Source organism: Gekko japonicus, unplaced genomic scaffold (genome assembly GCF_001447785.1).
Source record: "Gekko japonicus isolate JY-2015 unplaced genomic scaffold, Gekko_japonicus_V1.1 scaffold1145, whole genome shotgun sequence".
Taxonomy (NCBI): Eukaryota; Metazoa; Chordata; class Lepidosauria; order Squamata; family Gekkonidae; genus Gekko; species Gekko japonicus.
The window spans coordinates 103,880-117,295 of NW_015165859.1; the positions used below are offsets into that span (position 1 = coordinate 103,880).

The 13,416-nt window shown below is 46.2% G+C and overlaps 1 protein-coding gene across 1 annotated transcript in view; it reads right to left on the reverse strand.

Moving 5' to 3' along the window:
* Nucleotides 1-13,416, reverse strand: part of UBXN11 (UBX domain protein 11) — a 40,081-nt gene that overhangs the window by 9,322 nt on the left and 17,343 nt on the right. The window contains exons 6-9 of the mRNA XM_015411204.1: nt 12,054-12,131; nt 7,880-8,000; nt 6,515-6,618; nt 4,293-4,363 (exon numbers count right to left, since the gene is read on the reverse strand). Of these exons, the coding sequence (XP_015266690.1) occupies nt 4,293-4,363; nt 6,515-6,618; nt 7,880-8,000; nt 12,054-12,131 (374 nt within the window). The remainder of the gene's footprint in view (nt 1-4,292; nt 4,364-6,514; nt 6,619-7,879; nt 8,001-12,053; nt 12,132-13,416) is intronic.

Genomic DNA, 13,416 nt, shown 5'->3' on the forward strand with positions numbered 1-13,416 from the left:
TGCCCAGATTGCCCAGAGGCATGGGCTGGGTTGTCACCAATATGCGGATGACACCCAACTCTTTCTGATGTTGGGTGGTCAGTCTGACTCTACCCCAGAAGATCTGGACCAGGCGTTGCTGGACGTGGCTGGATGGCTTAGACTGAGCCGATTGAAATTGAATCCAACGAAGACGGAGGTCCTGTGCCTGAATCGGAGTGGTACGGGGGTAGGGATCCCACTCCCGGCCTTCGGTGGGGCGCCATTGGTGCCAGCTCCGAGGGTCAGGAGCTTGGGAGTGCTCCTGGATGCCTCCTTAACAATGGAGGCCCAGGTAGCAGCCGCTGCCAAGGCAGCCTTTTACCATCTTCGGCTGATTAGGCAGTTGGTTCCCTTCCTCGAACGCAATGATCTGGCTGCAGTGATCCACGCTATGGTCACCTCGAGGTTGGACTACTGCAATGCTCTCTACATGGGGCTGCCCTTGGTGCAACTCCGGAAGCTGCAGCTCGTGCAGAATGCGGTGGCCAGGCTGCTGATGGGCCTCCCCAGGTGGGAGCACATCCAGCCTGCGCACAAGACTCTGCACTGGCTGCCAATAGCATTCTGGATTTGCTTCAAGGTGCTGGTTTTGACCTTTAAAGCCCTTTATGGTCAGGGACCGGCCTACCTGAGGGACCGCCTTTCCCCGTATGTTCCCCAGAGAGCACTGAGATCAGGATCCCAAAACCGCCTGGACCTCCCTGGCCCTAAGGAAGTCAGGTTGATGGTAACCAGGACGAGGGCTTTTTCGTTTGTAGCTCCGTCCTACTGGAACGAGCTCCCTGCCGAGATCAGGGCCCTGCGGGACTTATCACAGTTCCTCAGGGCCGTGAAAACAGAACTTTTTAGGCAGGCGTTCCGATAGGAGTGACGTTTACCAGCTGCGCCCTGTAGTGAACTCCAATCCTATATGATCTAATGCGGCGGTACTGCCGAATGTGTCCTCAAATTGCACCTTAATTCTATCACCATCTAATGAACGTTTTAATTAATGTTTTATATTGATTGCTGTGTTTTAATTGATCTTTTATAATCTATTATGAATGTATACTGCTTGTCAGTTCTTGGAAGCCGCCCTGAGCCTGCCTAGCGGGGAGGGCGGGGTAAAAGTGAAACAAATAAATAAATAATAAATAAGGCAAAAGAGGAAGAAATATAAAGACTTAATCCTTTTTCTACAAACAAACAGCATTGTCTACAGATGGTTAATTCCAGGAGGCTTCATTTTCAAACGACATGATAAAAAAAGAAAAGATTGACTCTGTTTTCAAAGCACGTGAGTTCCTGAGAGTGCAGCTGGGAGAGACAGCTGAGGTCGAGAAGGAAGAAGATCACAGCAAATCCAGTGGAGAACTGGACTCTGTGTCTTCCGACGAGGACTCTCTTTCTGATAAGGGCCCCCCCAAATGTACATATAAATTGAGGATTAGAGAAGACGGGACAAAATGAAGGCTGAAGGACTCTGAATTGTGCCTTAAAATTTTAATTTTATTATGGGATGCTCTGGGGGTTCTCTTGAACAGTTAAATCAATGGATAGAAAGATAAATCAATGGATAGAAAGATAAATAATTTGGCATGGCCGACTATGTTCAAAGTAATACTAGCAATTTAAGATTAACATTTATATAAGATGCTGTTATGATCTCCTCAACCTCACTGAGACTAGCTTTCCACCACTTAAAGGAATCCTTCTTATCTTTTACTGCTTCCATTACTTGTTTGTTAACCATGCAGTCCTTTTTCTATACCTATTTATGCCTTTCCTAACCTGTAGTGTATATTTTATCTGAGCTTCTAGGATTGTAGTTTTAAACAGTCTCCAAGCTTCCCCAATGGTTTTGACCCTTTCTACTTTTACTTTCAGTTTCTTCCTCACATGTCCCCTCATATCAGTTAAAATTGGTTGTGTCAGTCTTTTTGGGCAACTCCCGATTTATACAAATATTGAACTCAATAACATTATGGTCACCCAAGAGGTGCAATCACTTTTACATGCCTCACCAGGTCTTGACTTATGCCAATCCTATAAATTAATGACCTCCAAAACATCCTAACAGCCTTGCTCAGGTCTTGCAAACTGAGGGCCAACTTCTTTTACTGAGTCAATCCACCTCATGCTGAATCTTCTTTTTCTGCTGCCTTCAACCTTTCGTAGCTTTATTGTCTTTTCCAGTGACTCTTGTCTTCTCATAATGTGACCAAATGTGTTGTGCAGTCCCAGTAAGTCCTGTTTGATAAGGGCCAAATCCAGTAAATGCAAGACAGTCTTTTTGTCCGCCATTTTAGCTGCTTTGGTGCCAAGGGCTTTTTGTTCTCCCTGGTTTTCTCGCAGAGAGAAGAAGTCTTGTGATGATTTATTTGCAGCTCTGTTGCCCTGGGTGTTATGCTGCTGTTTCTTCCCATAATCAGGAGAGCTCTTGTTGATTTTGGCTTGCTGCATGCTATGGGGGAGGGAAAGGAAGCGGAGCCTTAGGAGCCTTAGGATCAGACGACTGCCATTTTACTTGGCATCGCCACGCCCCCCAAATATATATAAAATGTTGAGAGAATTTGCTTACACAATATTCTTTATAGTTCTTTTCAGATTGGGAATAGTGAATAATGTATTTTAGAGAAGTAGTGTTATTGGTAATGTTATAATAATTTACCTAGACTTATTAATCATTTCAAACTATTGCACAATTGCACTCATATCACACGCTAGCAAGGTCATGCTCAAGATCCTACAAGCTAGGCTTCAACAGTACATGGATAGAGAACTGCCAGAAGTACAAGCTGGGTTTCGAAGAGGTAGAGGAACCAGAGATCAAATTGCCAACATTCGCTGGATTATGGAGAAAGCAAGAGAATACCAGAAAAATATCTACTTCTGCTTCATTGACTATGCTAAAGCCTTTGACTGTGTGGATCACAACAAATTATGGCAGGTCCTTAAGGAGATGGGAGTACCAGACCACCTCACATGTCTCTTGAGAAACCTGTATAAGGGCCAAGAAGCGACAGTTAGAACCGGATATGGAACAACTGATTGGTTTAGCATAGGAAAAGGAGTACGACAAGGATGTATATTGTCGCCTTGCTTATTTAATATATATGCAGAGTACATCATGCAAAATGCTGGCCTAGATGAATCACAAGCGGGAATTAAGATTGCTGGGGAAAAGATCAACAACCTCAGATATGCAGACGATACCACTCTGATGGCAGAAAGTGAAGAGGACCTAAATAGCCTCTTGCTCAGGGTAAAAGAGGAGAGCGCAAAAGTGGGCTTGAAGCTCAACATAAAAAAAACTAAGATCATGGCATCCGGCCCCATCACTCCTTGGCAAATAGAAGGGGAAGTCGTGGAAGTAGTGACAGACTTCACCTTCCTGGGATCCCAGATCACCGCAGACTGTGACTGCAGCCATGAAATTAAAAGACGCCTGCTCCTTGGGAGGAAAGCGATGGCGAACCTAAACAGCATGATAAAAAGTAGAGACATCACCCTGCCAACAAAAGTCCGCATGGTCAAAGCAATGGTATTCCCAGTAGTCATGTATGGCTGCGAGAGTTGGACTATAAGGAAGGCCGAGCTTCGAAGAATAGATTCTTTTGAACTATGGTGCTGGAGAAGACTCTTGAGAGTCCCTTGGACTGCAAGAAGAAGAAATCAGTCAATCCTAAAAGAAATCAACCCTGACTGTTCCCTGGAAGGCCAGATAATGAAACTGAAGCTCAAATACTTTGGCCACCCAATGAGAAGGGAGCACTCCCTGGAGAAGACCCTGATGCTGGGAAAGATTGAAGGTCAAAGAAGACGGGGACGGCAAAGGATGAGATGGTTAGAAAGTGTCATAGATGCAACGAACATGAAATTGAGCAAACTTCAGAGGACGGCCGAAGACCAGAAGGCCTGGCGGGAGCTGGTCCATGGGGTCGTGAAGAGTCGGGACTCGACTGTGCGACTGAACAACAACATTAATCATTTCACTTTTATATCGTCTTTAATATTTGTTTAAAAGTGCCTTATATTTATTTCTCTTTTCCCCTCATACCCCTCTTTTCTCTGTACCCTCTATAAAATTTAAATTAAATATTTATTTCAAAAAAGGAAAAAGATTGAGCCAAGCACTCCCCCTGCCATTCCAACTCACTTCAAAAGTCAGATTCCGCCCTTCATTGTGAAAACAGAGACAGAAGAATTACATCACAATGCCACACCCTTTTATCCTCACAGACCCAAGACTACATCCTATCATGTAAAAACAGCGGGTAATGGATTTTTACCTCTTCTTCATTGCCATGAGGCTGGGTGTCTCCACTAGAATCACTTCATGCTTCTGCGTCCTGCTAGAGCCCTGGAATCAAAAGCAGAAATCTGGGCTAAGGCCTGACTAGTCAGAGAGACACGATGCAGCTGATCACTTCACACCAAAACCTAGTGAAGAAACAAAGCTGCCTTTGTGAGGGCCAGGAAGTAGGTTTAGTCCTGGGTCATCTGGTGCTAATTATAACTTTCCAACACACCCATTAGATCATCAAACCCCCTTTCAAAGTGGACCCCGGTCCTTCTCCATCAGTTGATTCGTTTGTATTAAACAGCAGGCAGAGATGCCAAGACATGCTGTGATCACAAGATGCTTGCAGAGATCACAGGGTCAGAAACCTTTCCCCCTCCCATAAGGGGTGGGGGCTGCATACCACAATCCTGCTTCTTTCTTCTGGAGACTGTAAAGCAAGAGCTGTAGTCCTACTCGCTGCAGCCCTCTCAGATCCACCCATTCCAGGAGGCTCCGCCCCTTAGCCTTCACTCCCAACCGAAACTAAGCTGAAAAGCAAACTCTGCCTTATGCCTCCTAATTCATCTACCCCAAGGCGGAGGTCCTGTGCCTGAGCCATGGTGGTTCAGGGTTGCAGGTCCTGCTCCTGGCCTTCGATGAGGCACCTCTCGTGCCAGCATCGGAGGTTAGGAGTCTGGGGGTGCTCCTGGATGCCTCCTTGACAATGGAGGCCCAGGTAGCGGCCACAGCTAAATCTGCCTTTTATTATCTTCAGCTGGTTCGGCAGTTGGTTCCCTTCCCTGACCGCTGTGACCTGGCGACAGTGATCCATGTGACGGTCACCTCGAGACTTGACTACTGCAACGCTCTCTACATGGGGCTGCCCTTGTCCCAAATCCGGAAGCTGCAGCTGGTGTAGAACGCCGCGACCAGGCTGTTGATGGATCTCCCACGTCGGGAGCATATCCAGCCTGTGCTTAGGTTACTGCACTGGCTGCCAATAGCATATCGGATTCGCTTCAAGGTGCTGGTACTTACCTTTAAAGCCCTACATGGTCAGGGTCCGACCTACCTGAGGGACCGCCTTTCCCCATTTGTACCCCAGAGAGCACTACGGTCAGGGGCCCAACATCGCTTGACTATTTTGGGCCCCAAAGATGCAAGGCTCACCAGTACCAGGGCCAGAGCCTTTTCTGTGGCAGCTCCTTACTGGTGGAATGGGCTCCTGGAGGAAATCAGGGCCCTGCGGGACCTTTTAAAGTTCCGCAGGGCCTGCAAGACGGAGCTCTTCCGCCAGGCCTTTAAATAGGAACCACCAGTACTGTTACCATCAATGATTCCATTGAACTTCTGGAACCTGGGACTGGGCCAGATGCATCGCTAGGGCTTTATCGGCTCGAGGGATGATGACCGGACGGACAACGTGGATTTAGATCTGAAGAGCACGCCATCTAATCTTTTAGCACCGCAAGCACTTTATTGCTAACTGTTATTTTCTTATGTAATATGAATGAGTATGTATTTTATGTAGTTTTAAATTTTTATGGTTATGCCAATTAGGTACATTGTACAGCTCTTGTTAGCCGCCCTGAGCCTGTTCGCAGGATGGGCGGGGTATAAATAAAATAAATAAATAAATACAGCATGAGCTGATCATTAATCGCGTGGCGAACCCAGTATATTTCAGCCATGGTTTTGTGCAATGTCTGAACCAAGAATATGTTACTCTATAAAGTGTCATTTGCCCACTAATGATGGTACATATGTAATATTCAGAAACGGGGATTTTTTGGTGGTGGCCCCTGTCCTTCAGAATGCCTTCCGCCTTAAGGCTCACCTCGTGCCCACCTTTCTTTTAGGCACCAGACCAAAACATTTCTCTTTACCCAGGCTTTTAACTAAGAGTTTTTAAAAGCCATTTTATGATCTACTCTAGCTGGAGGATTGTCTCACTAATATCATTTTAGACTCCTCTGTTTGTTTTATGCCCTGACAAGTTTCCATATAGCGCTTTTCAGAGTTCAAAGCTCTTGACATAGTTCTCAAAACAAACCCATAAGGCTTGTTGCATTATGACCCCTTGTACTGCTGATGGAGGATGAGGCACAGAGATACAGAGCAGGATTTGCACCAGGAACTTTCCAGTTCATAGCTCAGTCTCTTAGCCCCTGCACTACAGCAAGATTAGAACCTATCACACAGAGAACTGGAGAATGGGTCGCATGCTACCTGCAGGGTTTCTCCAATGTCTCTTCGAATATCAATCACTTGCCCATCTCGGATCAGTGACCTTGGAAGTCTGTTCATAAACTGCTGCACAGTGAGCTTGGGACCTGCCACAAGAAAGGATTCCAAGTGTAGATGTTTTACAGCACAGAAGAGTGAGGAATGAGCCACTTGCAAAAGGAGGAGCCCATGCCCTGAGAGCCTGCCAAGACATTTTTTTATGGTGTTACTCTTGTCAGCCTTACCAGATGTTTGCCATGATCAGTGGGAGGTGGGTAGAAGGGAGGCAGAAGATGTTATTGGATGCATTTCTGCTTTAGGAAGGGGCTGTGGCTCAGTGACAGAGCATGTGCTCGCCACACAGGAAGTCCAGATTCAATCCCTGGCACAACCAGTTAAGGATCTGATAACAGATGATGTGAAAAACTGCAACCTAAGACGCTAGAGAGCCAATGCCAGCCAAAGGAGCCACTACTGACCTTGAGAGGCCTGTAGTCTAACAAAGCAGTTTCTTATACTCTGGTTTGGGAGATCCAAGAGGCTCAGTAAAAGTGTAGTTATAGAAGTGGGGAAGCTAGTTCTTCTAGCTCAGTGTTGTCTGTTTGGACTTCCAGTGGCTCTAATCTCCTAAACAGACTTTCCCAGCACCTGCTGAGAGCCTTTACTGGCAATACCATGAACCTAGGGGCCTTCTGTATGCAAAGGTTCTGTTGGACCACTGAACCAAAGCCCCTCCTGAATTAAGGGGAAAGCTAAAGGCCTCCCTCCCTAGCTAAGAGAGGCTGGTCCAGACACCTGATTTGAAGGAGGTAGAAACTGCATAAGTTAACAGCTGATACTATTTGCCCAACTACCAGACACCAACAAGGCTCAGCCCTTCCTCCACCCACAGTAATGTCCAGCTACTTCTCAACTCCCCCCTTTCCCTTTCTATACCCGCAATTTATTAGCATCCATACAGAGACCAGTGGGTTTACGGTTACTTTGGCCTTACTTGTTTTTAGATTTGCATTCCAACTCTTCAGCTGCCCCTCCCCCCTAAGTGGCTTGGATCATTCATAAAAGACAACCATTACCCCCCAAAAAATTAAGCCATACAAGAAATGAGTGAGAAGGGAAGGCTGAGTATGATGAAAGGCAAATGTTTATCAGTATGCAACTCTAATTTTGTAATCCTGTTTTACTACGTTACTGATGGTGTTCTGATTGCACTGTTTTCAATCGTGCTAAATCTGCTTTGCCTTTCATCGAGAAAGGTGGGCTATAAATGAAACAAATAAAGGATTTAAAAACATGGAATTAACACCACTTCTGGGCTTGAGCAAGTCAAAAAACAAACAAAGAAAGAAAACTACACCACTGTTTCACCTGGAATCTCAGTTGTTTCCTTCATCCCACTTGGTTTGGGATTTCCAACGACCAAGCCCTGGCCTGGAAAACTCTCTGCCAGCTGCCTCTCCCGAAAGAAGACCTCTCTCTTGTCGGTGACCTAGTGAATATAGGCTGGTAAGTGCCCTGCCTGCCTCTGGACTGTAGAGGTCAGTGTTAGGCAAGTATTATACAGTGTCAAAATTGGTAAGGAGAGGAGAGCTTCTAATGTCCTGGCCCCACTGGTGGACCTCCTGATGGCACCTGGTATTTCTGGCCACTGTGTGACACAGAGTGTTGGACTGGATGGGCTTTTGGCCCGATCCAACATTGGCGTCTCTTATGTTCTTATGAGTGGCAAACAAGTCTCCGCTGGTCTCTGGGAAAACCTCAGAGGAAGTTACCAGTAAGGCAGGGCATGCAGAGGCCCTTAGATACAACCAATATAGAAAAACCTTCAGTGGGGGATAGGCGCAGTGCCTGGGACCACCCATACCCTTTTGCTCTTTCTCTATATCCTATTCATTACTGGAACAAGAGGCTTCCATTGGTAAAACCACTGAGGACAGAAGACAAGTTCCATCTCCACCCAATGTACAACAAGGTCATTCAGTTTTTTGCCGTAAGGACACCTTGATAAGGCATCTCAGTGAGAAGGATTCTGGGCTTGTCCACACAATTCAGTTTGGGGTCTGACACTTTTGGACTGTGTAACCCCTAGACGCCAAGAGCAGGGAGTCTGTGTACAAACAAGAGCCGCTTGCGGCAACAGAATGCATAACTACAGACTCCTACAAGGCTGCAGCCACACAAAAATGACTCCCATTTTATGAATGTTTCTGCTTGTGAGTCTGTTTTAGATATGCACCTCATACAAAATTAATTTGGAACAAAAAGAAAGGATGAATCCTAAGATCAAACAGTAATGTTGCATTAAAGTAATATGTGAAATGCTACACGGTCCATTAGGAGAAATGCTGGAAACAATTAAAGATTGCAAAAATCCTCCTTCCTATGTAAGTAAATATTCCTAATGGACAACCCCAGGCTAATTTCTCTGGAGCCAGGGAAGCAGCTTCCTTCTTAACTGCTGTTACGGCAATGGCCCAATGAGGCCCTGAGCATGCTTCAGGAGACACAGAATGTATCCTGCACTGGAGATTTAAAGGGAAGTAAGCAGAGGCAGAGGAAATTAGCTTCTTCAAGGCCCTGGCAGGGGGATGGATTTGAGGAGGATTTCCAAACTGTATCTTCATCAGCATGCCTTGCAGGCCCTCATCTTGTAAAATATGGGAAACAACAGGGTGTACATATTTACAGAAAAAATATCCTTCGTTCACAAGTACACATTTCATGGGAGGAGGCGACTGGGGATTTTATTTTGTATGTTTCACAATTGTGCTGTTTTAAATTGTAATCTGTCAGCAGCCTTGAGCCAGGATATAAATATTTTAATAAATATCTTGTCTCCATCCATTTTTACAATGAAAGGATTCCAGGCATAGAACGCGTGTGAATGAATCATTTTAATTTGCTACCTCAGTGGCTTAAACAATACACTGGAAGTTCTTCTGTGTGCAAACAGTTTTATTCCATAGCATCCAGATCATTCCCCAACACAGCCTGGAGTTACATGCTCCAAAGAAAGCTTTACTACCCCTAACTCCTGCTCCCTTCTGTCTCTCTGGATTCTGCTATGCTCTCTTTCTCTCGCTGTCTCTTTCTGCATCCTGCTCCCACCTGTTTACTACTGCCAACGGACCGTTCAGTTCTGGCACCCACAAACCAGCTCTTTTCCTGCCACAGCGAAGCGAGCGGGTGTTTTCTTCCACAGCTGCTGTCGAAGCTGAGCTTTGAGGCTTGTTATAAAAACCTCAGAAGACATAGCTGGTTTTACAGGTTTTTATCTAAACATTTCCTGTACTCCTATAAATACATTATTTTTTTAAAAAAAAGTTCCCTACCCCAAGCCAAAAAATAAAGGACTAGACAACAATAATGACTACAATAAAGCTCCAGAAATAAACTCCAGTTATCCGTGAAGGAGTTTCTAGTTTCTTTCCCTTCTTTCTCTAAACTGTATTAAACGAAGACATGATGATGCAAGTTTATAAAATGATGCCCAGGGGTGGTGAAAGTGGAGAGAGGGAGCTTTTTCTCACTCTCCCATAATACTAGAACTGGTGAACACCCAATGAAATTTTAGGAAATAGGTTCAGAACAGACAAAAATAAATACTCAATGAGGAAATAGTTACATTTGCTGTGTCTGTACTCTGCAGTGAAGCCCAGTCAACTTTCCTTGAGTTGTACCAGACCCTTGGCCCCCGGGCTGGCCAGCCTTGGAGAGCTGGAGCTACAAGGTTTGCACCTAGTGGACCAGCTCATCCAGCAAGACTGTCTTCCCAGGGCTCAGCTTCGGTAGGCTGAGAGGTAACTGGGCCCAGCTGCACTGCTGGCAGGTACTGGAGTTCCTGAGGCTGCATTATACACTGGCCAGATCCTGCAAGGAAGGACTATCCTCTGCACTCTGCTCTAGACCTACGGGAAGATGGTGCGCAGCCAGTCTGGCATTTTGCCTCCTTTGTGCCACCTCAGCCGGGGCCTTCCAGTACCATTCTTCCTGCACAGTGGGAGAGGTCTGTGAGGGCTCAGGTTCAAGTGCTACCTGGTAGAGGCCTAGTGGCTAACTCGGGCGTCAGCAGAGAGATTCCCCTAGCAAGCTCTGGCAGAGTGAACTCTGGTGCTGGTCCCTCTGGTCTTCCTCAGCTACTGACCTTCACTCCTCAGGCTTCTCCCCTGAGTCAGAATTACTGAGATGGTCAGAGGTGGTCATGACACACTGCTGGGGGAGAAGTGATAGTTATAAGCACAGATGGCTTTAAAGGGAAATTAAATTCATGAAGGATAGGTTCATCAAGGCTACTAGCCATGGAAAGTAAAGGGAACCTCCGTATTCAGAGGCAGTACACCTTGGAAACCCAGTGCTAGGAGGCAAAATCAGGGAGAGACTTTGGTGTCTGTGCCCTGTTTCTTGGCCTACCAGGTCAACTGGTTGGTCACTGCAAAAGACAGGATGCTGGACTAGATGGAGCACTGATCTGATCCAGCGCTGCTCTTCTTATGTCTTCTTCCCTCTACCAGGATTTAAAGCAGTTACCTGGGTGGGTGTATTTCCCAGCAGGGAAATGGTATTTGGGGGGAGGGGGGAGATTGCCCACCCTTCCCCAGCCTTACAGCCCCCCTCCCCCAGGCAGGTTTTTAGGGCCACGACTCAGGCTTGCGTGGAGGTTGGCCCTGACACAGGCTACCCCTCCGGATTTTGTCACTATAGTAGAGATCTTCAAAGAGAAATTCTCCTGTGATGGAGCAGTCTGCTCAGAGGTAGCTTTAGAATTTGGTAAGTTTGCAATTACTATTGAGCTTCTTCAAAGGTGTGTTCAACAACCCAAATAACCAGCATACCCCCCCCCCCAATAGTGTCATTCTCTCCTGGAAGATTAGTTTGTTTTTTACTTCACTTTTTGCAAATGAGTTACCATTCCACATTATATTTAAAATAGTATCTTTTATTCAATAACGGATAAGATTAACAAAAGCACCTCTCGGCAGCTTTTTGCTGTGAGATAACCTTGAGTTGACTCCCAGAAGCCCTCTCTGTGCCCACAGCAACACCTAACTTCCAGAATTCTTCCTTTTGCATCTCACCATTTCCCCAATCCAAAATGGCGCTCTGGGGGTGTATTTGCCCCACCGGGTGGGCTCCACACACATGCAACTTTCTTTCTGCTTTACCACTCATGGATAAGAAACTTTCATCACAGAATATATCAGATAAAAGTTCCTTAAACAAAAATAAAGGGGAAACTTCTCAGTTCTTTAAAACTGGAAACTATTTCAGTTTTTTAAGCAAAAAACCCCCCCAATCTCAGTTCCTTAAACAGAACAAACTATATTTATCTCAGAAAAAAGAATCCTACAGCTTAGTTCTCTGTGCTGGAGATGCTGAAGCAGACAACAACTGTCAGTTCTTTCAGAAAAAAAAGCCCAAGACAGCTCTTTGAACAAAAAGCAGTACCAACTTCAGACCGCATTTTTGATAAGCAAATAAAACTTCTGCAACGCACTACCCTGATAAACAGGAAGCTGTTTGGGAGGAGGGAGAGGTGATATACCTGAAATGGAACGCCATCTGGGTAACGCCTCTGCAGCTCAGAAGGGAAATAGCCGTCCATGAGATCTTGCAAGCATTGCTGAAACCACAAGCAGGGCCTACGCATCAGATTCCTCTCTTAACAACCCTATAAGCAGTGCAAATGCAAACTCATTCCCCCTCAGTGGACATCTTAAAATCATTTAGGTTCACAGCTAGAGCTCAAAAAAAAAACACCACAGGGCTTTTGTGGGGGGGGGGGGACGGGACTGAAATTTCTCAAAATTTCCAATTGTATCAATCCCATTTTGAATGCAAAGTCTCTAATTTGCATGCATTTTTTAAAAATCATGCAGTTGAAATTGGAGGGCTTTCAGACAGAACTATACATTACAAGAATGATGGGCTTGCTGCTCAAAAGAGCAGACTCATGTACAAATTTCCCCTTCCCTCAGGAAGTACAGTTTCCCCCAACATCCTCAGCCAGGGCTAGTAACATTAGCTCAGCAACTGCTAAGGCCCGTACTTCAGCTCACCAGCATCTGGAGACACCTAGTCTTGCTCCAGCTCCTCCTCCATCATAAGGACTAGCAACTTTTATTACAACAAAAACCAAGCTTTTACTCCGGAGTCTACTGAATTAAAGGAGAATTCAGATGCAGGGGCTATATAAAAACAGGTTGCTTACCAGTAACTGGTGATCTTTGAGTGGTCATCTTGTGCATTCACACCAATGGGATCTAGTGCGCCTGCGCTGGATCTGCCGGTGCCGTAGCAAGCTCTCTTAAAAGGATTTCCGTGCCTGGCCCAACTGAGCATGCCCAGGAGCCCCAGTGAGCATGCCCAGAAGGGCAGGCACGGACATCCCGCCAGTTCCTACCAACCGCCGCGTATCAATCTCCTAACAAAACAGGTAGAAGAAGACAGCAGTGGGGCAGGAGGGCGGGTGGTGTGAATGCACAGATGACCACTCGAAGATCACCAGTTACTGGTAAGCCACCTGTTTATCTTCTTCGTGGTCTCTGTGCTTCACACCAATGGGAGATTAGCGAGCAGTAGCCTACCTGGAGGTGGGTGCTGTCAGGTGTTTACTGCTTAGCCGATGATAAAACCTGACGTCCCAGACTGTCACTGGTGGACTTGCGGACGTCTAGGGCGTAGTGCCTGATGAAGGTATTAGGCGTGGCCCAGGTTGCGGCTCTGCAAATGTCTTGCAGCTGTACTCCCTTCAAGAACGCAGTGGATGTCGCGACAGCCCTGGTGGAATGAGCCCGCACCGGGCCTGGCAGCGGCTGTTTCGCCAGTAGGTAACACAGTTGTATCAGACCTACGATCCACTTGGATAGACATTGGGCTGTGATTGGAGTGCCCACACGAGGTGTAGC